Source organism: Podarcis raffonei, chromosome 7 (genome assembly GCF_027172205.1).
Source record: "Podarcis raffonei isolate rPodRaf1 chromosome 7, rPodRaf1.pri, whole genome shotgun sequence".
NCBI classification, from domain to species: domain Eukaryota; kingdom Metazoa; phylum Chordata; class Lepidosauria; order Squamata; family Lacertidae; genus Podarcis; species Podarcis raffonei.
The window spans coordinates 23818733-23845067 of NC_070608.1; the positions used below are offsets into that span (position 1 = coordinate 23818733).

The following is a 26335-nucleotide window of genomic DNA, read 5'->3' on the forward strand; positions in this document are numbered from 1 at the left end:
GGATGGGTAGACTTTGCAATTTCAGGGGTTTATGAAGCCACCTCTAATTGGGCTTTACAGGTTATGAAAGTAACGCAGTAGTTATTGTGGGTCCAAGTTACCATGAAAAGCATTTACAAAACCTTAAACACCTCAAAACCCATTATAAATTTATCCTCAGAAAGGAAAGATGATCAGTACACAAAAATGAGAAAGTTTTATGGAAAGTAAACTACACTAAGCAATTGCAGGTACAATCAGCTGAGGTGAGTACTGAAGTATATTTGGTATGTCAGAAAACAAGTAATTACGGCAAACACAAAGTCTGGAGACATGGTCAACTTGATTTAACCATTAATCACCCAAACTTAATTTATATCTGTCTGGATTAAAACTTTAAAGTAGATATTTTAAAGCCATGCAACCTAGGGAGAAGCTTTACCTACATTGCTAGCGTATGTTCATCATTGTGTCCATATGGGGGCAGTAACGTTTAAGAAAAATAATAACTGTACTATAGTTACCTTAATTATTTGTTCAGAAAACTGCCTTGGGTTTTCTCAATGAAAAAAATATATAAAGCTGCTCATCAGAAAGAAGTAAATATAAAACATTAAGGTTATGGCCTACCAAACAGCCCTCTTTTAAAATGCCGCTGGAGAATTATATTTGAGACCACCCAGTGTCCAGCTATGTCTCCAGTGTGTATAGGATTTTCCTCTCAACAAAATATATTGGCAGTTTCACATCTTAATGTCTACCTCAGAGTTTCAGTCATGATGTTATCCTGATGAAGTATGTTCATGGGATTAGCCACTGCTGTGTGTTTGCAACTGATCTATAAGGCAACATAAAAACATCACAGTAGATGGGCAAGAGATTCTACCATCTTTTTTCCCAGTTCTCTCTACTTTTCCACCATGAAATACTGCCAAGTATATGAACCTGTATCATGGTAAGATATAATGCATGCCTTATCAACAAGACTAAGCAAGTCCCAAATCATCAAAAACCACTGTACTGCATATGGTGTCCCTTGAAAGCGATAGAACCAGTTATCTGAGTGCTGCATCCCAAACTGACAAGATACCATTAACGGATGGCTGGGATAGGGGCAGCAATACAACCTGAGAATAATGCGTACAAATTTTTACACAAATCACGTACAGAGCTGTTTTTCATTTTCCATATCTATACATACAATTTAACAGCTAAAATGGCTAGGTATGCACATTTTATTGTAAGATAATATTTTTTCCCTTTCTTAACCACATTAATAATCCTTGCCACCAGGTAAGTTAAGTTCCCATCTGTAATTTGCAAATGGAGGCTTGCTGTTTATGTCATCATATACACTGATGGGTCAGTTAGTAGGATCAGGGGAATTCAAAATCAGGAGACAGTGCTCAAATCTCTCTGTTTGGATTCTCAAGAGTTCAAAGGTCCATTAGCACAGAGATGGTGAGATATTTCCATATTACTTCACAATCTTAACTAAGGATTTATGTCAATTCCACATGCAAAGCCTCTAAGTCATAGAATTGTACAGTGGTACCTCAGGTTACATATGCTTCAGGTTACATACGCTTCAGGTTACAGACTCCGCTAACCCAGAAATAGTGCTTCAGGTTAAGAACTTTGCTTCAGGATGAGAACAGAAATCATGGCACAGCAGCAGTGGGAGGCCCCATTAGCTAAAGTGGTGCTTCGGGTTAAGAACAGTTTCAGGTTAAGAACGGACCTCCAGAATGAATTAAGTACTTAACCAGAAGTACCACTATACTGTTAGAAGGAACCCTGAGGATCATCTAGTCAAACGCCCTGCAATGCAGCAATATGCAGCTGTCCCTTAAGGGGATCAAATCTGCAATCTTTGCATTAAGTCGTGATGATCACTGTACCTGAAATGTAAGGAAGGAAGGAAGGAAGGAAGGAAGGAAGGAAGGAAGGAAGGAAGGAAGGAAAGAAAGAAAGAAAGAAAGAAAGAAAGAAAGAAAGAAAGAAAGTAAGTTTACTCATGGATGTGATGAAAATGTATTATGTATTAAAAAGACCCACTAGTCAAATTTATTGGGGTGTACAAAAAGCCAGGAAGCTTTATAACTAGGAGTCAACCACAGAAATTTTGTTGTGTTTTTTTTTAAAAAAAAAGGTATGGTGCAAAAAGTTTGGTTTGCACGCAAGTCAAAGATGGGAAAGATTTGTTTGCTCTAAGTCACAGAAGAGTACTATGACTAAATCACAACCTGACTTGGCTAAGACTAAGACTAATGCAGATTTCCGGTGCAGAGAAAGGAAAAGTTTATCTGTGTCAGGTTGTTAGCTCAAAGAACAGACACTGCCCTATCCAGGGCTGAAGAGGGTCAAAGCTATGGAGCATATCTGGTGATTAAGCTGATAGCTATAACTCCAGCTGACTGCCAGAAGGAACTGTAGGGTTCATTACAGATGGAAGTTGCTTAAAGACTGAAAAGATATCAGTTTTCTTCATAATTTGGAACTAATAAGGAGTTTCCTCTATGGCAGATGGATTTTCTCTGCCTACTGGAGCAGGACCTTAACAGTTGAAGCTAAGTATAGTCACAGAAACAGAAAGCTGACAATCTCTCAATTGCAAATCTGATCCAGGAATGATCTAGAATATCAAAATAACCAGCAAGATCAACTCAGACATTCACAACCCTCTGTTCTATGAACCTGTTGTTCCATATTTGCAACCTTTGCAAATTTTTATTATAATCCTGCTCACAGTTACAAATTACATTAAAGCAAGATTAAACATATGTAACTAGGATCAGGTGTTTTTCATTTTTGCAAGAGCCTTTCCTCTGTTTTGTTCCAGGAAAAAAACTGGAAGCATGGTTGCTGTTTTTTTAAATACAGAAGAAATAAAAAAGGGGGTGGGGAGGGAACTACACCAGCCAGCAAAACGAAGAGAGAAAAGTTCTCAGGAATGCCACAAATAATGTATTTCAAAGACTGACACATTTTGGAGAAGGTCTTTCATCAGGGCCATCATTAGAAATAAATGTTGTCTAGCCACCCTCTCATATAATTTCTCTAAAATGTTATGGGATTGTACATAAATTGTATGTGGCACTCCTAAAATACAGAAGGACATTTTTTTTTAAAAGTATGTCAATTTTTGATGACCAGAGATAAGATGGTTGTGAGGGTTGCTGGGTTTTTTGTTTTTCCCCCCATTATTATCCTTAAGTTAATTGGGAGTGAGCCATAAGATAAAATTTCCCTTCTTTTCAGGCCCTCCCTTCCGGATTGTAAATTTCCACTGCCGGCTTTAACTGGTTAAACAGATTTGCAAACATGTCCCATGTGGTTACAATCGTATGGCAAGAAAAGCAGGGCCATGCTTGCTAGCCCTATCCCTGAGATGGAGAGGGGCCTTGGCTCTGTAGCAGAGCATCTGATTTGCATGCAGAAGGTTCCAGGTTCATTCCTTGGATTCTCCAGGTAGGGCTGGGAGAGAACCCTGTCTGAAACCCTGGAGGGCTCTGGTTGGTCAGAGTAGAAAATACTGAGCTAGATGGATCTGACTCCATAGAAGACAACTTCCAATGTTCCTCTTGCTGCTTTGGCCAGCCAGCCCAGTCCCCATCCCCATCTATGCATGAGTGGTGGGTGGGTGAAGTCTGAAGGAGGAATAGGCTCCCTTATTCATCCATGGGCTCCATACGCAATCAACATTCAAAATCACATGAGGAGCCTATGCATGTAGCGCAAGGTGCCCTCTTTGGACTTTCCCACACAAAACCTGGTGGAGGGGGAGCAGAGGGTGCAACAGAAGGTAAGGCTAGCAAGCACAGCCCCACCCTCTAAGACACACACCTCAGAAGACACTATCTGGCATCTACTGAAATTTCTTGGCATCAAGGAAAGTAAGATATGGCTGAATGTTCCACTCTCACTATTGAGCCTTTTAAGACCCTGTTTAGAGAACACTTTCAGATCTTGTCCATCAGTTTCTCCTGCAACCTTGCTCTGTCCCATGGCAACTACTACCTTTATTCCACGCCCCTCACAGGGGGAACTGGGACAATTTGTTGGGATGCTTCACACCTTCAAGGAGACCACTGTGTTACTCCCAGGTCAGTCAAATTCTGCTCTACTGAGATGGACATTGAGGAATTAATAAATTCTAGGCCATATGGCTGCCTGGAGAAGTAAAGGCAAATACTTTTTTAGTACCTTTTGCAAAAAACAAAACAAAAAGATACTAAATTCTGGAACCAAGGCAGTAATTGGCTTGAGAAATGACTCCTAGAATTGTCCGGACTCACAGATTTAACCAAAGCTGAAGTGTGTTTCTGTCCCACCTTTCTTCCATCATAGAACCCAAGGCGGCTCACAGGTGTTTCCTATGCAGAGTCACCCATTCAGAGACAGACAGACTCGGAATCAGCAAGCTGATGGCCTTAGGTGCCTTTAGACAGCAGGTTGTTCTGAGTGAGTGACGCTGCTTCGTATGCCTCACTTGCACAGGTATTGCAGCAAGCAACTAAAAATGAAGATTCATTTTACATCTTTCCAACTTTATTTTTAAAAATTTAAATCTGCACACACATCACATCATCTTCAGTACAGCTCTGTAAAAACCTTTCGGCATCTCCTGATGTATCATAGCCACACAGAACACCAGACATTTTAGTTTTATATCTTATATAAGGGTATACCTGTATGTGTACTTAGTATTGTTTTTCATTTATATTGTGAACCACTTCAAATGTTTCTTCAGGCCCAGAAGGTGGGATATCAATATTTTCATCCAGCCAATCCATTAAAAGTGTACATATGTGACTTACGATTCTCTTCTCACTTACGTGTGGCAAAGCTGCTTTCCAAAAGAAAATGAAATTCATTTGGGATGGTTTTTCCTCAGAATAATGCTGATGATTAAAGTATCTTACTACAAGACATCTGTTTCTGAATAAAGTGTCCTAGGCTAGTGTTCTTCAGCCCTGGGTCCCTAGATTTGTTGGACTGCAACTATCGTCTCTAGCCAGCTTATCTCAATGGTCAAGGATAATTCCAACACTACCTAGGAATCCAAATTGAAGAACACAATCCTAGACCATATCATGCTGCTGTGTGTTGAGGGTGTTTTTTATTTCCTTTAATTAAAGTATGGATCGCTGCAGCATTATGATTAGAAAGTTACCAAATATTTTACATCCAGTTGCCTTTTTTTAAAAAAAGAAGTAGTAGACAATTCATCATCCACCTTTTCTAATATTAAACTTCATGTTGCGAGTTCGGTGAGAATCTGTGTAAACAGATACTTGACAGGTAATGTATTATGTGTCAGTATTTTATGAGAGAAGTTTGGGAGAGGGTTTTCTTAACCTGACATTTTGTGGTTTTGCCTCATAAAACTAGCAGAGGACTCTGCACGGATTGTTAATGGGGTGAAGTAATGAATCTGGGGTGGGTGCGATAGAATAGACTGTCATAAAGAGGGAGAGGGGCACATAGCACACAGTAGCTTCATTAATAGATAAAAGCAGGGGAAAGTTTTTTGCTGCGACCCAGGCTCTGAAAGGAAACAGTGCTGTGAACATCAGAAAATCATTAAGTCAAGCTGTAGGAACTGCTTTCAGCAACTTGTTGTCGAAAGTGGAATTGATAAACAGTTTAAACTGTATCCTACCAACCTTTCTTTAACATAATTACTGAGAAAAGTGTATTTTTTACTTGCTCTGTAACTTCAAAAGAGAACCTTGGTAGTCCATTTAAAAATGGTGGGCTTGTTTCCCCTTTTGATGATTTTTGTTTCTCAAAAGTTCTGTAAAGGAGAAAAATTAGCCACGGTCATCTGCTTCTAAGTTTAAGGCATGCTTCGATAACTCTAAAGATTGAAACTGCTTAGGAGTGTGAACATTTTAATATTTGATTCAGAAACCAAAGTGGATCTCTGTATCCTATAAAATATCCAATTCCCTGAAATTAAATAGGTAGTAAGTTTATGCTGGTGAATGTTTCCTTTGGTATAAAAGTTGAAAGGATCAAGACCTGTTAACCTCAACACAGCTTGAAAGACCAAGACTGTAATTCTGTGTACACTTTCTTAGGAGTAAACTCCATGGGACTTCCTTTTGAATATAATAAACATATATAGAATTGTGCTGTAAGTTGTACACATATACAGTGAAATACAAGGCCAAGAACCAATTAACCCCTTGTTTTGCTTCTCTGGACATTTCTGGGTCTTTCTTCACAGTGCACCATGTGAGTAGGGCATGGGATAATACACTTCCTTTTCTACAGGTTATCTTCTGGAGCACAAATTCCCACTAAAGGCCTCAACCATGGTTAAACATTATACCAGCAACAATGTTAACCACAGTTCAGGCTAAACGGCGGTCACAGTTGATCAGCAGTTATAAGAAGCTTCAAACTTGATTTCAAATGCTAAATATAGGGCCAGCAATTATCTTTAATCATTCTAACATTTCTGACAACATAACATTTCACTCTAGAAGGTAGAGAATGAGAACAGATAATGAGGATCATTCCCAATTGCTTGGTGATGATTAGAAAACTGGGTAGATAATCTTCTGTATCTATATCTAGCCATGTAGAAATTTTGGAAAACTACAGATTTTGAAAATATCTTTCAAGATCTATTTTTATTAAAAACTAACCCCACCCTGAATACAACAGTTTATTTATTACAAAACTCAACAAAAGAAGTCCAGTTCTTTCTAAATACATTTAGACTCTGCCAGCTTTCTTTTACTTTTGTCTAGTTAGTGATTTCTTCTATTTTTAGTTTTTATTTATTGCAATATATTGGAAAACTTCTTGATCTCAAAACTCCAAAAGAAAAACCTAACCTACACTATCATAGTTTTCCTAAGTAATGACTGCAATGACCTCTCAAATCATTTCATGCAGTCTGATGTTATAGAAAGAGGCATATCATTTTAATGCATTTCCCATTAATATGAAATTGCCTAGAACTTGAGGAGATCATCATCAGCCCCAAATGAAATAGAATTGGCCTCCAGAGTCACTTATGGACACACTGTTAAGACCGTGTTCATGGAAGACAAACTTACTCGGCTACAAGTGATCGCCAAAGAAGAAGGAGTATTAAAAAGAAAGGAAAAACACATAATGATCTGGTGGAGGTGTCACAATATCACTAGTACATTAGAAAGTTATTTTGGTGGAAAGTGGAGATATACCTCTTTGGCCACACTTCTGGAGAGGGGGAGGTGTTTGATGATGATGATGATGATGACAATGATGACTGTACTGCTGGTTTTATATGTAACTGAAGTATGAATTTTGTGTAAAGCTGTTTTGATCTCATTGTTTAATCTTGGTTTAGACTGCACATATTTCTATCCTGGGACCTTTGAGTGAAGGGAGGATTATAAATACTATTAATAAAATACATAACAGGCCAGTATTTGCTGAGACATCCGACCTATACTGTAATAAAGAACTAAGTACGGTACTTGAACTATGCAAAGTCGCAAGGAAGATGGAGCAAGCTTGCTTTCTCCTGCTCTGGAGGGTAGGACCTGAACCACTGGCTTCATGTTCCAAGAAAGGAGATTCCAACTAAACAACAGGAAGAACTTTCTGACAGTAAGAGCTCTTTGACAGTGGTTATGATGATAATAATAATAATGATGATAATATTTTTATTATTTATATGCCGAAAATCTGACTGGGTTGCCTCAGCCACTCTGGGTGGCTTCCAACAAAATATTAAAACACACATACAAAACTCAAATATAAGAAACCTCCCTGTGCAGGGCTGTCTTCAGATGTCTTCTAAAAGTCTGGTGTTTGTTTCCTTGACATCTAATGGGAGGGCGTTCCACAGGGTGGGCATGACTACCGAGAAGGCCCTCTGCCGGGTTCCCTGTAACCTCACTTCCCGCAATGAGGGAACCACCAGAAGGCCCTCGGAGCTGGATCTCAGTGTCTGGGCTGCACAATGGGGATGGAGACGCTCCTTTAGGTATGCAGTGGAACCGACTCCCGCAGAAGGTGGTGGACTCTCCTTCCTTTGAGGTTTTTAAACAGAGGTTGGATGACCATCTGTCATGGATAGTTCAGTTGAGATTCCTGCACTGCAGGGATCCCTTCCAACTCCAGAATTGGATGCTTCTATGAAAACTGCTACTTGCATCTAATGAAATCATTTCGACATAGATGAAGTTTTGATGTTTAAAAGGTAGCAACAGAATTTTGTGTGGTGGATAAATGACAATGATAGCCCTCTTCTTTAGCAGGCACCTGACATAACATATGATGTGCCCACCATGCAGAGGTCTCAAGGTGCTGTTGCCCAATTTGCACAATCCTTCCCCTAGCAAATTAATATGCTAACTATGTGGCTGCACATATTAGCCGCGGGTGGCGCTGTGGGTTAAACCACAGAGCCTAGGACTTGCCGATCAGAAGGTCGGCGGTTCGGATTCCTGCGACGGGGTGAGCTCCCGTTGGTCGGTCCCTGCTCCTGCCAACCTAGCAGTTCAAAAGTACGTCAAAGTGCAAGTAGTTAAATAGGTACCGCTCCAGCAGGAAGGTAAACGCCGTTTCCGTGTGCTTAGTCATGCTGGCCACATGACCCGGAAGCTATTCACCGGCTCCCTCGGCCAGTAAAGCGAGATGAGCACCACAACCCCAGAGTCGGCCACGACTGGAACTAATGGTCAGGGGTCCCTTTACCTTTACCGCACCTGCACAATGTGCTACTTCAGGTGTATGGTAGAGAGGATGTATGGTGTATGGTGGAGATGGTGTTGCTCCTTCACAACATGAAGCTTATCATTGCTTGGTAACGGTCTCAGCTGGCAGCTCAGTCTTACCGACAAAGTAGACTATTGCCTACCAAAATGTATGCCACAATGAAGTCATACAAGCCTCTGAGCTGGGAAAGCAGATTTTGTATTTTTACTGCTATACATGTTCCAACAATTTGCCAACATAAATTGCAAGCTCAGCAGTTTGAACAAGTTATACATTATTAACCATAAGCAACAAGGGGGCTACGTATCATGCAATTTAAGGCAATTAGTCAAGTGCTGTCAGCAAAAGATTCACTTGAGTGAGTCCCAAGTTTCTCAGAAGATCAAAGATAGCCAGTGTTGCATTCAATCCTAACCAGATCCAGATTCACACTTTCGATTAGGTATTTATGCTGATTTCGTGACTACTGCTTTTCCAGATCTGTAAGAATTAGTGTGCTTTTGTTTTTTTACTAATATTTGTTTAATTAAGTTAATTAATTACAGCTTAACTGAAGTATTTTAAACTGAAGACCTCACACAGCTTTCAAAGCAGAGTCTGTAAGCTAATCCTCTTTTTTAAAAAAAAAACTGGCACTGAGGATGAAGTCAATAAATTGTCAATTAATAAACATGCTTACTTTGATGGCTCTTCAGTAATTTACTTTCATACCACTTCATAAATTTCTTAGTACAACTTTTGGAATTTTGAGTACAGTACCTCTGCCATGGGAAAATTTGGTTTAAATCTGCTCTGCTGCCAATAAACCAATAAGACTAACTGGCTGATAATCCTCCCACACTGCACTGTTTAGGTATATGCAGTCAACCAGTGAAAGTTTAATTTGTTCCGCTAATGGCACAGAAAACTACTCAGAATTATTCACTGTAAGTCTAAACTTCAGCTCCCTTCTATCGTACGGACAAAATCCTAAATCATTCTGTGCTTGGTAACTGAATCTGTTTTATCTTTCTTTTGATCCAAAGCATAACAAATATAATGAGCACTACAGATAACTCAGATTGAATTGCACCTAGTAGCAAAAACAATTACGATATGCAAAACACATTGAAAGAAACTAGTATCTCCTTGGACTCATACAGCCTTTTTATATATGTTTTAATTTCTAAAGTGGTAACGTATATTTAAATGTTGATCTTGAGCAAACAAAACATTAGGTATACCATGTGTATCAGATCTAAGTGCATTCAAATGAACGTATATGGCAAATGGAATATAATAGCAAATTAAACTTATAGTAGCAAATGTCCTTTTAAAATGTATCACTCAACACAATTGAGTCTTGAACGCTTATTTTTTTCATGTATCCAGGTAAGAGCATATTTTAAGTTGGATTATTTTCTGTTAATTGCAAAGTTGCATGTTTGTTTTCTGTAATCGCTAGCATACAGAAATTTGGAAGAGATATAAATGGCACCAGGGCTTTTTTTCTAGAAAAAGAGGTGACGAAACTTGGGGGAGCACCCAGCTGAAGCTGTTGAGCTTTGGAAATCTCCCCTTAAAAAGCTTCTCTGCTTACGCCACCACCACCACCTGCCACACTGAACTTATTGCAGTGCCACCAGCAGCCTCCGTCATGCAGCACTGAGCGATGTGCCGACGTGCCGCAATGCTGCAGGGGTGACAGAACTCAGTTCCAGTGAGTTACGGCTGAAAATAAGCCCTGAATGGCGCTCATTAAAAGCATTTTTCCCCATAACAGAATGCTGCATATGCTAAGATTTTTAGCAAAGTTAAAAATCTGCCATGTGAACTGGGAGCTGTCCCCTTCCCTTGTACCAAGACAGCAGCCATAATTAGCAGCAACATGGAGAGGGGTCCCTGTCAAAACAAGGGTTACACATTGCCCATTGGTTGGTTCCAGAAAGGCCTGGGGATATTTCCGTCCATCTAATGCTGTCATAGTTGTAGCAGAAATAAAAACGATTTGGGGAGTCAAGTGGAACAAAACTCTGTACAGATGTGCTACTTTCCTTTGTATATTTTGTGCACATCACTTTAAGCTCTAGATATGATCAGGCTGTTAGTAATTTCCTTGACACTGTGGCAGGCTATTTTATAGGGTCAACTTGTATACGTGCTACTTGAACAAACAGCTAGAATAATTCAAGAGGAAAATGGGGTTCAGCTGCTGGCAATAAATTGTTTTCCCCTTCTGCATTCTCTGAAATTTTAGGCAGGAATGCTGATCACTTTCCTACAGTCTTTTCTAAATTCGTAAAGGTCTTAATAATCTTTCTTATGTATAGAAATTCCATGGAGGAGCTTGCTCTACTCAGTGACATCCAATAATGAAAAAAGAGATTCACATCCAGAGAATATGCATACCTACCATGCCCAAGCAGTGTCTAACTGCCCTTAAAACCCATATATAAAAGACAAGAATAGCGGGACATCCCTGAATTATCCCGCTGTTTGCTGCCACAATCCCTTGTGAGGGGAGAGAAACTACTGGGGAATACAAGGATAAGGCCCTACCCTATGATGTTTTAGCTAGATTGGTGGCTAAAGAGCTGCTTCAGATACTTGTCTGTTGGTGTGTTTGAGGTTTCCCCACCCCTGCTGAGTCAGAAAAGGAGTTTGGTTTTTGTGGCTAGCTCATTAATTTGGTTTTTGTGCTAGCTCATTCATTTGTGTTGCCAGTTCTGCCACTTTACAGAGGACAGTCCTCTATTTGAAGTGTCATGAAGCAGAACTGAAGAGTTGGAAGGGACCCCAAGTATTATCCAGGCCAACCCCTCTGAAATGCAGGAATCTCAACTAAAGCATCCATGACAGATGGCAATCCAACTCCTGTTTATGGTGCACCACCTTCTGAGGTAGCCTATTCCACTTTCAAACAGCTCTTACCATTGGAAAGTTATTCCTAATGTTTTGTAGGAAACTCCTTTCTTGTAATTTCAATCCATTGGTTCAGGTCAGACCCTCAGGAGCAGGAGAAAACAAGCTTGCTCCATCTTCCATGTGACAGCCCTTCAGATATTTAAAGGTGGCTATCATATCACCTCTCAGACTTCTCCAAGCTAAACACAGCTAATTCCCTCAGCCCACCCCCCATAAGGCTTATTTTCCAGATTCTATCATCTTGGTAGTCCTCCTCTACACACATTCCAGGTTGTCCATAAGCTTCTTAAAGTGTGGTGTCCAGAACTGGAGACAGTACTCCAGGTGGGATCTGGCCAAGGCAGAATAGAGTGGTACTATTATTTCCCTTGATCTGGACACCATAGTTCTGTTGCTGGACCCTAGGATTGTATTCGCTTTTGTTTTTTTGCTGCTGCTGCATCACACTGCTGACTTGTGTTACACTTGTGGTCTACTAAGACCCTTAGATCCTTTTCACATTATCCTTTCCTTTTCACATTATCCTTTTTACCTGCAAGCCAGGTGTCCCTCATCTTATATTCATCTGCAGACTTGATGAGCACCCCCTCAATTTCTTCATCCAAGTTGTTTATAAAGATGTTGAACAACAATGGGCCTAAGACAGAACCCTGCAGCACCGCACTTATACCTTTTTCCAGGATGATGAGGAACCATTAATGAGTACTTTTTGGGTTCAGCAAGTCAACCAGCTACAAATCCACCAAAAAGTTACCTCATCCAGAACACATTTTACCAGCTTCTCCACAAGAGTATCATGGGGGATTTTGTCAAACGCCTTACTGAAATCAAGATACATATATCCACAGAATTCCCCTGGTCCATCAAGCTTGCAATTCTATATAAAAAAAAGAAATGATATTTGTCTGGCCAAACTTCTTTTTGAGAAACCCATATGGCTCTTAGAAATCACAGCATTCTTTTCTGAATGGTCACAGACCAACTGTTTTATTATAGGTTTTAGGACCTTTCCTGATATAGACATCAAGCTGACAGGTCAGTAGTTGCCTGGGTCTTCCTTTTTACCCTTTCTGAAGATGGAGACAAAATTTGCCCATCTCCAGTGTGTAGGGACCTTACCTGTTCTTCAAGAATTCTCAAAGATTATAGACAGAGGCTCTGAGATTACAAATTCTTTTAGTACCCTTGGATAACCTCATTTTAATTCCTATAATTGGATACAAGGTGTTCTGTAGTTAATGGGCAGCGATCTGAGGTGATCACAGTGCCCTCATCCTAATGTAAATAAGCCTAAGTGCATTTAATTGAAATAACTATATATTCTTGACCATGGGACCTTCAATGAGCAAACACTGGAACGGCCATAGCAGCTGCTTCAACCACATCTAAGGCTTCAAAATGCACCTTTTTAATCATCACTAAGAGCTTTCATCGATACTTTTAATATTTATATGTAGTATGAAACTTTATGAAGAATTAGCTCCTGAATTTGCTTGTTTTCCTGTTTCCTCACTGTTCCTTTTCCGTTTGGTACCACATCTATTTAACTGTAAGCATGTGAGTAAGGACTGGTGTGTGTGTGTGTGTGTTTTAATGTTGGCACCTTGGAAACTTGAGCTGTAGTGGCAACATCTCTCCCCATTTACTCTTTCCTCCATTTCCCTCTTCTTTCTATTTGTCTCCCCCGTACTGAATTGTATATCGTAACTCTCTTGAAGCAGAGACCTAACCACTCATACTTAATTGTTTGATAATACAGTTACAATCACAGCACCACTTCAAAAAGCTCTAAGTAAATTATTCAACTAACCAATTCCATCAGTGCAAGGACCTCCTTTTGCACTACTGAACCTCCCCCTCGCCTACATGTGCAGCCCAAATCTGCTCCAGATGGCTGGGGAAACCCCTAGAACAGAATTAGGGTGCACACGGGCAAAGAAGAGAGAGAGAACATTATGTTGCACAAGCATATCCTTGCACAGATGAAATATTCTCACTATAGATAACCCTTAGTCACAAAAATTCCATTAGTGCTGCCTAGAGAACAGTGAGAAGGACCTTAAGTGTGATAAGCAGATGCTCATTCATTGAGCTTTAGCCCCACTTTGAACAGATGAGAATACAGAATACATATGAACAGCTGAAGTCTAAAAATCCTTATTATCTGTCTAGAAATCCTTGAATGTAACACAGTTGCTTCTGTCTTTCTGCATCCACTATGTGCACCATGATATCCATAAAGCTCTAACTCTAACGCTTTTATTGGTATGATGTAAAATTATTTGATATGATGTAAGAAGAATAAACACAGAGAAACTAAAACATCACATTCAGTTTCCTTCAGGGCTCTCCCTCAGGTAGAAAACGCCAAAAATAATAGATAATAAATATCAGGAATGGAAATCACTGTGGTATGTCATGGAACCAAACACATTGTTCTACCTCACAAAACACCAAAAATTGTTAAAATTGCTCTACAACTCAAAACAACAAATCAAATATCCTCATTCTGCTTTGCTTAAGGAAATGGACAGACCTGGAACAGCCTGAGTACTTCCAGTCAAATTCCATGACACTGGCTCTCTGGAGATGCAAAAGGAGGAAGAAAATTTGCTTCTGAAGCAAAGACCAAACAGTTGGCAAATCACTATTTGGATAACTTCTTTGAATTGTTTTTCCTTCTTCTGCTTTCCCACTTTAGGGCCAATTTTCTTAAATAAATCCCTTTGAGGAAAAGATTGTATTTTGCACCACACGAAGCACACTGTTGGATATAGAATAGGTACATATTTTCCTCAACTTGTATCATTATTAAAATTATGTGCCACAGTACAATAAAAAACATTGAACAACCTTTTTTTGCTCTTATATTTGGCTTTCTAGCTGCCAAAACATTGGCTCTGGATATTATCCTGGCTGCACATGTCAAAAATGACAACTCACTTGTCAAACTTAACTGTAATTGAGTTCAAGTTACTGAAGGAGTTGCTTATGTTTGTAGACAGTCACAAAGAAGAGACAAAGGAGAAGAATAATTATGTAATACGGCCAATTAAACCTTGAAGTTATATAAACTGACCAAGTTCACAACTCAGAATGTGACTAAGGAATAATGAAGCTAGTCAGTAATTAAACTGATCATGTCTCCCTGAAGACAGAAACAATAGACACCAGCTAGTAGCTGACTACTCACTGGAACATTTTCCAGCTGTTTAAAGCAAAGACTTCAGAATGCATGCATGCATCTTATTTTCCCAGGATTTCAAAGTCCACATGCAGGCTGCTGCTCAGCTATTATAAATGAGTAATTCAAGTAGGGCACGACTACATCTTGTATTAACTTAATAAAGATGTTTCACTCCAAATACATTAACATTTGTGTTTAGCCATCCCTGTTGGAGGGTCTGTTTGCCTTATACCATATTTTACTAATAGTGGGAGAAATTAAGATAAATTATTTTTAATTCTTTATTAATTTTAGACTTAAGATTTAAAATTATTTGATAGTTTCATATGTTAAAATGCATTACCAAAAAATCCAAAACACATAACAAGAGTACCATTTTCTTCGGCAAATATTGCCCAATATATAAACCATCAAAAATTAGTATGCAAGTTGCCAAATATGTGCTAAATTATTTGTTGCATGCAAACAAATTACTACATTTCAGTCAGCAGTGTAAAAAGGGAATGTATTATTGCTGGGCTACATTGACAAAATATTCACCATTTAAGTAAATGAGAAGCATTAATAACCAGCATGGACTTCAGCACTAAATGTGCTTTTTGAGGTCTTCAAAATGAGTGAGAAAGAGGTGGAATGGAGGGCTTCCCCCGTCCGTCCAATGACTAGAAAATGTTTAAGTTAGAAGGATATAAAATTTTCATATTCTCAGCAGTTAGCCTTGAGGACTTCCCAGTTCTCTCAATGGAAATAATCAAGTATCTATTATATAATCACAGCTGGAAGGCAAATTATAACACATACAATTCATATGCAGCTGCTTGGATACCAGTTCACGTACAAATATGTACTAAAACAATCATTAATACCCAAATTTAGCAGTAATTATTAACAAGCAGAAAGAGGCAAGGGAATTTGAAAGCAGCTACATCCTCAGCTCCCTCTCAAATATTTCTGCCTCTCACATATATTTTACTTTGCCTTACTGGAGGTTCAAAGCCAAAAGAACCCAAGGGCTGGAGATAGTAACACCAAAAAATAACTGTGGCAATACCTGCATTTGGACATAAGAATAAATGAGAGTTTATCATTACAGGAATGCATCTAAGGCTCATATACACCCCCCACCTGGGCAGAAGCTTTCACATCTGCTGTTGACTAACCAAGTTTTACGTTTCATGCAAACCTAGACCAACTTTGGTTAGTCTTAACTATAGATTATTAAAACAAGCTATCTTCAACCCTAGGTTTAAAAAGCTGGTTTGTTTCAATAAACTATCATTAAGACCATTCAGAGTTAGTGTTTGGATAGAATGGCAAACACTGATTAATTGGGAAAAGGAAATGAAAGCTTCTGAATTCCTAATCACAGCCATGCTAGTGGAGGGGAGAGTCCACAATACCAAGGCTTGCTAAGGCTGGATCCTAACACTAGGTCATAGCACAATGATATGCCTGAATGCAGCCACTGTGTTTACATGCAAAAATTAGCCAGACTTTGGGCCTTATTGCAGTTTACTGTGAATGAGCAGTGTGTTAAGTGTTCACTCCTGCTTTGTCACTTCCACAGCCTGAGCTGGATAAACTCTTGCTTCACAAGAGGAGTCCAACCTGGCCATTTTTATTTTAGAGTAAAAGCAGCTGTGCAGTCCTAGTCTGTTTGGCATTAAGGCTGTAAGAACCTTCATTATAACCAAACATGGGTCCAAACATGTTTAGTTGGAAACTCTTTTCTGATAATTTGAATCCATTGATTCGGGTCCGACACTCTGGAGCAGGAGAAAACAAGCTTGCTCCATCTTCCATGTGACAGCCCTTCAGATATTCACCTCTCAGTCTACTCCAAGCTAAACATAGCCAACTCCCTCCCTCCCTGAGGGTCATTCTCCCTGAGCTCATTCTGAGTTTTAGTCCACCTGACCTTCTTCCTGAAAGTAGTAAACATGTGCAATGTTTGGAATGTGAGCTATTTATCTGCCACTCCAATTAATAAGCGTAAGGAATGAATGTGCCTGTTTCTTGTTGCCACCATCTCACTTCTGTAGTAGGAAGTCTATATCAAAAGAGATCTGGTGTAAACTAACCAAAAGATAGGAGCTACCCTTAGTGAAGTACTTTGTGTAGCATTGACCAAAAAGCAGACAAGGGAATGTATCCAAACAGAACTGAGAATCCAGATGTGGAGGACAACATATATTGAATAGCAGACACAGAACTGGAGACACCACTGCTAACATTTTATCAGGTTCCCCACTCCTGTCCCAAATTTCCCACCAGTCCAAACTACAGTGGTACCTTGGAAGTCAAATGGAATCCGTTCAACTTCCAAAACATTTGGGAACCAAGGCGCAGCTTCTGATTGGCTGCAGAAAGCTCCTGCAGCCAATTGGAAGCCATGGAAGTCATGGTGGACATTCGAGTTCCAAAGAACATTCGAAAAATGGAACAATCACTTCTGGTTTTCGATTGTTCTGGAGCCAAAATATTGGACTCCCAATGTGTTTAAAAACCAAGGTATGACTGTAGTTCCCTCCCTGTCACCACTACTAGCTCATGGAGACAAGCTAAAATTGTCCTCTGCACTTGAATCGCAAAAGGACCTGAAATCCTTCAGGAAGGGACTAACGAGGAAACAGAAAGGCAAGAGAACTTCTAGCTGCCATCATTCTGCAGTTCCCAGTGGCTGCATTGGACTTCTCCTTCCCTGCACTTAGATAGCAAAAAGACCAGCAGTCCACAGGGGAAGGCAGTAAGGAACGCACAGCCATTGCCAGCAATTGAGGGAATGAAATAGCAGTGGAAAAAGCCTCAATGACCTAATGAAAGCTGCATGGGGTGGGGTGAGGTGGAGAGGATATGCTACCTCAGAGCTATGCTATTTGTTAGAGATGGTAAAAATTGCCTTAGTGTAATTGCACTGTATTATTTCATATATAAAGTGCCCTGTGGGTCCTTATGTATCATGAAGCAGGATAGAAATTTGATAAATAAATCAAATAAAGCACAACAAGGGAAGGGTTTGTACATTTCAGTGTATGGGTAGTAGGCCTGGTCCTGGCAGATTATTGAGGCTACAGCCTAGTACTACACTGAACAGGCACAAAAATACAGGTACATTCCATAAAGCATAGAACTACATACACAGAACTGTAGTGCATGGAACTAACTTCCTTTGTCTATAAAACCACCACTATTCCCTGATTAACCAACAGTTGTGCCTATGCAGAAAGCTTTGGATTTGCACTATAATATGCCCCTAGCATAAGGTCAATATGCCAGCAAGTTTGGAAAACTCAGCAGTGGCCAGAGGATTGGAGAAGATCAGTCTACATTCCAATTACAAAAAAGGGCAGTGCCAAAGAATGCTCCAACTACTGCACAATTGCACTCATTTCACACGCTAGCATGGTTATTCTTAAAATTCTAAAAGGCAGGCTTAAGCAGTATGTGGACCGAGAACTCTCAGAAGTGCAAGGTGGATTTCGAAGGGGCAGAGGAATCAAAGACCAAATTGCAAAAAAGCTAGAGAGTTTCAGAATAGCATCTTCTACTGCTTGATTGACTATGCAAAAGCCTTTGACTGTGTTGACCACAGCAAACTATGACAAGTTCTTAAAGAAATGGGAGTGCCTGATCACCTCATCTGTCTCCTGAGAAATCTCTATGTGGGACAAGAAGCTACAGTTAGAACTGGATACTACAGGAACAACTGATTGGTTCAAAATTGGGAAAGTAGTACGACAATGCTGTATATCGTCTCCCTGTTTATTTAACATATGCAGAATTCATCATGAGAAAGGCTTGGCTGGATGAATCCCAAGCCGAAATTAAGACTGCCGGAAGAAATATCAACAACCTCAGATATGAAGATGACACAACCTTAATGGCAGAAAGTGAGGAGGAATTAAAACAACCTTTTAATGAGGGTGAAAGAGGAGAGCGCAAAATATGGTCTGAAGCTCAACATCAAAAAAACTGAGATCATCCCACCACCTCCTGGCAAAGAGAAGGGGAAGAAATGGAGGCAGTGAGAGATTTTACTTTCTTGGGCTCCATGATCACTGCAGATGGTGACAGCAGTCACGAAATTAAAAGACACCTGCTTCTTCAGAGAAAAGCAATGACAAACCTAGACAGCATCTTAAAAAGCAGAGACATCACCTGTATAGTTAAAGCTGTATAGTTAAAGCTATGGTTTTCCCAGTAGTGATGTACGGAAGTGAGAGCTGGACCATAAAGAAGGCTGATCACCGAAGAATTGATGCTTTTGAATTATGGCACTGGAGGAGACTCTTGAGAGTCCTATGGACTGCAAGAAGATCCAACCTATCCATTCTTAAGGAAATCAGCCCTGAGTGCTCACTGGAAGGACAGATCCTAAAGCTGAGGCTCCAATACTTTGGCCACCTCATGAGAAGAGAAGACTCCCTAGAAAAGACCCTGGTGTTGGGAAAGATTGAGGGCTCAAGGAGAAGGGGACGACAGAGGACGAGATGGTTGGACAGTGTTCTCGAAGCTACCAGCATGAGTTTGACCAAGCTGCGGGAGGCAGTGGAAGACAGGAGTGCCTGGCGTGCTCTGGTCCATGGGGTCATGAAGAGTCGGACACGACTAAATGACGAAACAGTAACAACAACATGCCCCTAACATAATCTGAAATTGCAACAGGAGCAACACAGGAAATGCATTGTTTCTCACTTGCTATAGGTAGCTAGATCACAACATTTCATAACCCTAAAACTGTCACAGATTTTTATAAGCTAGCAGATGCAGAAGTGATTTGGGGCTGAACAAGGTTCTCTGAAGTATCCAAAGCCCCTTTACAGAGTACAAAAGAAATCACTTACACTTGTAGAAACAACTTAAAGGAGATTATAGCTATTTACATTAGCTAAACCTTTCGAATAGCTATAATTTAATTCTTATGGCTGCTATTGTTTCTAAATCAGCAAGATTTCATTTTTAAAGTACTGCATTTGCTCATATCCCTTCTGTTTCTCCTATTTAATCTTTATAAATCTGAAATGCTGAATTTGCTGTATCACAATTTCCATAGGAACAGAACATTACATCATAAATACAGAACTATGACCTCACCACAGGATCTGGCAGGAGGAGAACCTGCATAGCATCAGAAAAAACAATTTCTTCAACCCATAAAAGTATCTAATAGCAACTATTAAACACAGACCCTAATTCAGAAACATACCACAGCAAAGCATGTACTAATTCAATGACTGCTGTTGGAATGTTGTTGTCCCTTTAAAGAGGTTAAGCATGTGTGTGTATGTATATATTACTATCATCAGGTGCTAGTGCTATATAGTGTGAAATGGCCTGGACACCAAGTACCTTAGAGATTACTTCCCCTTGGGCAACTGACATAATCAGATGGGGCTCTTTTCCTAAACTCTGCTCTAGACAGACTCATTCTGTATTGGTTTGGAGCTGGGCTGCATGTGTGTGCATGCACATTGGTTGACAAAGCTGTGAAATTTCTTTTCCAAAAAAAAGCCTATCAAGAAACACCATCAATAATAGAGCGCAGGTTAAACTCTATCTGTTCTGCCACACCTCCAAGGAAGGTAAATGGTGCCACAGCCATTTTATTTAGCATTTATGTGGTCAACTTTCTGTTATTGCCAGTGTATTCTGTTATATTATGTACATTTTTTTATTGTTAGTTTCACACAAAATATTATGAGATATTTCCACACAGTGCCATCTGGAAATCTCCCTAAGAGAGACAGAAACAATTTAGAAATTGTAGATGGCTCTCATTCCTCATGGAGATTATGGACAATGAACTATCAAATATTCATCTTGATATTATTTTTACCTAAGCAAACCCTATGTAAGAATTTAAACTATTTTAAATCTGCTCTTCAAAATTACAAAAGGACATTTTTGAGTCCAACTGATTTCAGAGGGACTTAAATTCAATGAGACTTTAAAATAATTACTGTTGGCTTCATCAAACTTTACAGGACTCTTACCAAGCATTCAAAGATAAAAGTAATGAAAATATATCAAATTCTGTGGGAAAGATTAAATTATTCCATGCCCCAGTGAAAATACCTTGACCACGGAGTACTGGCAGCTATCATAATACTTTTGAAATTATTCATATTAAGATTAAAGACTATTTTGTTCCTCTATTCCCACAACTGACTGGTATGGTAAAGAGATCAATCCCTACTTTCAGATGTAACATCTTTAACATTTGCTCTCTTTCTGTGCCTGTGATTAAATGTAACATTTTGAAATCCCAAAGTTCTGAGAAAAGCATAAATCCTTGTCTCACAGCTGCTGTTTGACTCTGAAAACACATGCATTTTCTTTTCAAGCTTCGGCCATCAAGAAATCCCAACAGACTAGAGCTGGAGAACACCTGTATCTCTTCATTTAGTTCCAATAATGGCATATAAACTTCAAAATTACAAAAATAGATGCTATGTTCAGCTGCAGTTACATTTTGCTCCTAATTCCCGTGAACAAAAATGCTAAGAGCATGAAATCATTCAAGCAAGCTCTGTCAGCAGGAGGATAAGATTTTTTTTGCACCAGAAATCCAGTGGGAACCTGATAGAAAACTGGCAACAATTACAGATAAAGTACATAGTTAAGTCCTCAGGGAGAGAAGAGGAAATGTAACAAGATAGATGGGTATCATTTTTATGCTTTTATGCCCAAATCATAAACGTGAATTGTCTTTAATTACTACAATGTTTTAATGCATTATACATTTAAAAAGCCCATCAGTTAATGTATTAAATATTTTGATCATGTGTGTTTACGCAATATATATATATTTTAAGCCACACTGTTTGAAGTCTAGACCCTTTTAGAGCTGATGGCATCTTGGACCTGAATTACAAATGAGAAATATGGGCAACTTCATTTTGCCCTCTCCTGAATGCAAAAAAAAAAAAAAAGTGAGGCAGCAAACCTGGATTTTATGCCCATCCCTTCCTTTCCAATTAACCCCACTGAACAAAATTAACCTTTACAAAGTATGGAAGTATCAAGTAACATTGTTGTTGCTGCTATAATTTATGTTTCTGCAGATTGCAGTATGGGACTTGTTCCTTATACTTTGGGGGAGAAGTAAAAAAGGTAATATGTGAAATATCCTACCACACCAAACATTATTAGGATGCAGAAAGGCCTAGATTTTCCCATAAAAATTTAAGAAAGAAAAAGAAGTTATCGCTTTGAAAAATATGACCTGTTGCATTGCAAATACTTGAAACAAATTTATAGTGTTGTTTTTTGCATGACTTCTACAGGATTAACAAAAGCAAACAAGATCAAACTTCAACATTACTAAGGAAATATGGCATATAGTTTAATATTAATGCAAAATCAAGTGATTTCTTATTACATTATATATGCAAAATTGGGCGATTCCCATGCAATGGACTCCAGTAACTAGGAACAATAGCCACCTTGGAGTGGTGAACAAATTTTCCAAACTACGTAAGTAAAAATAAGAAACTTGCGTTTTAGTATCTTATGGTTTGATTTAGTTTATTTCAATCTGCTTTCCCAACTCATTTATTACTTTTACTGTCTCATGCTTTCTGCAAGTAAAACAGTTTCTGAGTCTTCACATTTCAAAACTTGTTACAACCTTCCTGATTGCTTTTGCCCTCTGAAAACAGGTGGACAAATCAGGCTAATTTGCAAATATGAAATGCAGCATTATGTCTGAGTATGTACACTGCATATCACTATCCTGAGACCACTTCAGATGGTTAAATGAAATGACAAGGGAGCACTTCCTCTCATCATGCATCTTGGTCTGATCTAAAGGGGGGGGGGGGGCTTCTTTCAAAAACTGGAGGCAGCTCTCAATGTTTAAAGAATATATTGAATTACTGACAAAATATGCTGAGCATGAGAGTTAAAACCAAAGCCTGGCTTTTTTCAGCCAATTAAAATTCTTGGATTCCCTCCTCATTTTTCATGCTTGCCCAATTAAGGGGTCTCCATGACATCCTGCAAACGGGTATAATTTCTTGTAAACTGCTTAGAGGTTTCATTACAATCAAGCGGTATATAAATTTTGTTAAATAAATAAACAAAATGATGAAAAGCGGCAAGGAATGGCTCAGAGTTGGCACACAACATTCAAAATGTGTACAGCTAAAAGCAAGACTAAAAGCTAAATACCTAGTTTGCACAGAATTCTAAAGAGCTCCTAATAACATTTCAGTCATTTAATGTAGCAAAACACTTAGACTGTGTTCACATTTTATGCTAAACCATTGTTTAGCGCTGCCTGCTCCCCATTCCTCTTTCACCTCCCCCCCCCCCAGTTGGGAGGAGGACTTATTCTGGTTTATTCTGACTGTTCTGGTTTGTTTATTTATTTATTCTGGTTTATTCTGACTCTTACAGATCACTTTCTTAATGTCATGTCTCAACCAGAAGTCCTGGTTCGTTTAACAAGTCATCATTATGACCTATGGTTTGAAGTTGACTTGCTATGAAATCTATTAGAGAAGAAGGGGCAGCATGAGAGCTCAACATTTGGCTCAGGTTTGACCACATAGCACTAAAGTAGCTGCCAACCTTTTGGGGCCAGTAGGTCCACCTGGAATTTTGTGAAAGTGTCATAGACACAAAACAGCTGTTGCAGGAGTTTCTGCCACATTTAAGAGAGCAGAAAAAGAGAAACACAAAATTGTATGGGGATGACCACAAAAAGAAAAGGAAAAAAGGCACCTACCTGTAGGTCAGCCACTACTGTGCTCACTGACAGAGAGAAGCTTTTTGTATCCCTACTCAGTTCAGAAAAGAAGGAGGGTAGGTGCCCAATCCTGGCATCCAGTGAAATGTGCACATGTTTAGGGGTCAGCATAGGAGAGGTCAACCAGTGCAGAAACAGAAACTCGTGTGCGTTATGGGTTTCAAAGGAAATTTATTCAAACATTTCACAGGCTTCGTAAAAGGGACTGGAAGGCACATTGGAACCTGCCAGGCAATGGGCTGGCAACCCCTATAGTAAAGCATGAATCATATGCCTTTAAAAAATAAAAGCAGTACAAGGACAATATATATGCAAAGCAACCCTGGACCGTGTTAAGATACTATACCTTAGCAGAACACAAGAAGATTCCAATAGCTGGCTTGAATTTCAGCTTTCCAAATGAGATTGCAGTGCCTCTCAATGTATTTCACAAACAATGTGAGAAACATGTAGTTTTCATTGGCTTCCATGGGTTCCCTTAACACTCTTTACCATCCTTCTGAATACTATATTAGATACAGGAAGATAACATAACGAATAATTTCTGCACTCACCAGAACTGTAGCTGTAGTCTTTATGTTGAGGGATCTGAATTGTGAAGGCAAACAAATCTGGAGCAAGGATTGACTCTGGCTTTCTGCTTTCGTTAAGCCATTTGCTGCTGTATAAATCTCTGGTATCAGATGGGCCTTGAATTAAAGGGATCAGCTTCTCCTTTCCACCATCTCCTAAGTGTATTATAACAACAACATTGTGGTTTAGTGAATAGATGTTCAGTGAACCTCAGAGAACTATATAATCACAATGACATTTATTGTATTGAAGAAGCCAGATAACACTGCCTTTTCTATTACTAAGGACAGAAATAATCTGCAAATAATATTTTCCAAAAAAATGGTCAGAATGTATTAAATAATTTGCATAGGTTAAAAGATGATATCAGTAGTTTATCTGCAAACATTTTAAGTATATTCAAAGTATTTCAGGGCTATATTCTATGGAAGCATTAAATTCATTAGATTTCAGAGCTTCAACATATAAAATAAACATCTTTAAATGCTTACTTCTCGGTGTTACTTGAACACATGAGCTCCAGTCATACATACACTCACTTATAGTAGAAGCCCCCTCAAAATCAGTTTTTGGAAAGAGAGCAAAAGTGTCATGAGGAGGCTACTGAAGACTTCTGAAGACTTTAGTCTATGAAGACTAAAGGACAAAGAAAAGTGAATCAAGTTCAAGACTAATCTGCCAACTGTCCACTATGCTGTGGTAGGTTGAACATACCTCAGCCTTGTTGACTTTGTAAGGTAGAAGGCAAATTCTCTTGAAAGATCACAGAGAAAATATTCACTTGCTCCAAATAATTATTATGAATGCTTCTTCTGCATATGGGACAAACTGGATAAGACAGCTGCTGGCTGCCGCATTCACTTGTCAAAAACTAGGGAAACTGCCCCAAAGCCAGGAGAAAAATGTTTTGGGAGGACTGAGAGACTGTCCAATACATTGCTCTCCTGATAAGCTACATACCTGAACAATATGGAAAACAAGAGAAGGGCAAGGCCGATCAGTGCAAAGACTCCAGATTTATTGAAGGATTAGCTTTAAAATGTCTCTGAATTCCCAACACATTTGAAATGCCTTCCTCAGAGGACATTGTACTGCTGTTTCACAGTGACAGGTCATAGAAAACACTGTTCTCTCCAACTTAGGCTGATTTTGCAGTTTTGCCATTTCAATATTGTAACTGGGTGGTAAGCGGCAAACCATGAGGGTTGACACGGTGTGTAACCATGGCAACATAAACTAACTAGAAGAAAACAGCTTTTTCCATGACTAAACTACTCTATATCCAGTGTCCTAAGGAAGAACATAGGAATGCTGAACATTTTAAAACCAGTTTTTCAATTTTCTGACATAAATCTGATTTATCAATATGGTCAAACTCTGAGGTCAAAGACATAAAATCTGAATACATTGTTCTCTCTTTGGTATATGTTTTCAGTATGAAACAGTGATTATTTGTAGATTTTACCACTCACTTTTTGGGCTGCTAATACAGAATTGTATGTACCTCACTTGTTTAAGAGATGCTGTATGTATAATTTAGCATGGATATCCCTAGGGAATAGATGACCAGACTGGTTGTATCCTCTTTATAAAATATGGAATTACTATGCCCATTGAATAGCCATAGGAGGCTGGCATGTCTAGCCAGCAGGTGAAAATGAGCTGCCAAAATTAGGGCTCCTTATTTAATGTGTATTGAATCAAAATGGTGAGATAAGCAACAAAATTTATACTGGTTTTGTCTGCATGATATTAATAATACAGTGACTTGTAAGGTAGTATTATTTGCAGTGTGCGCAACTTAGTTTTGATCACAAATGGTGAATAATAAGTTATTAGTCTGAAGGAATAATTATTTTACTTGATTAATAGTTGAAATGTGCGTAAATCAAATATATTGTTGCGAATTTACCTGAACATTTGTTAATATGCTATAAATCAGTTTTCTTGATTTGCCATAAAAGACTGAAGCTAATACTTCAATTATCTCCTTTTGCACAAATTGGCTTTGGCCTTTTTGTCATCTTTCTGCTGTGTGGTGTTGCACTCCTTCTGGTTGCAATTATAGTACTGGCCTCATTTATAGGGGCCTTAGGGAGAAATCAGAAGCAGGGCTTTTTCTTTCCTTTTTGTCCAGCAGCAGCAAATCTACCTAAGGAGTAAATTATAGCAGGTGGTACACTTTCAAGTAGCCATGTTGTTTTCTCTTAACT

At 39.0% G+C, this 26335-nt stretch overlaps 1 protein-coding gene across 7 annotated transcripts in view; it reads right to left on the reverse strand.

Moving 5' to 3' along the window:
* Window positions 1-26335, reverse strand: part of VPS13B (vacuolar protein sorting 13 homolog B) — a 370069-nt gene that overhangs the window by 235651 nt on the left and 108083 nt on the right. For all 7 annotated transcript variants that reach the window (XR_008331404.1, XM_053395521.1, XM_053395520.1 and 4 more), the window contains exon 19: window positions 24104-24277. Coding sequence is in view for 6 of the 7 variants with exons in the window: in XM_053395521.1 (XP_053251496.1) it covers window positions 24104-24277 (174 nt within the window). In the remaining variant the exon portion in view is untranslated. The remainder of the gene's footprint in view (window positions 1-24103; window positions 24278-26335) is intronic.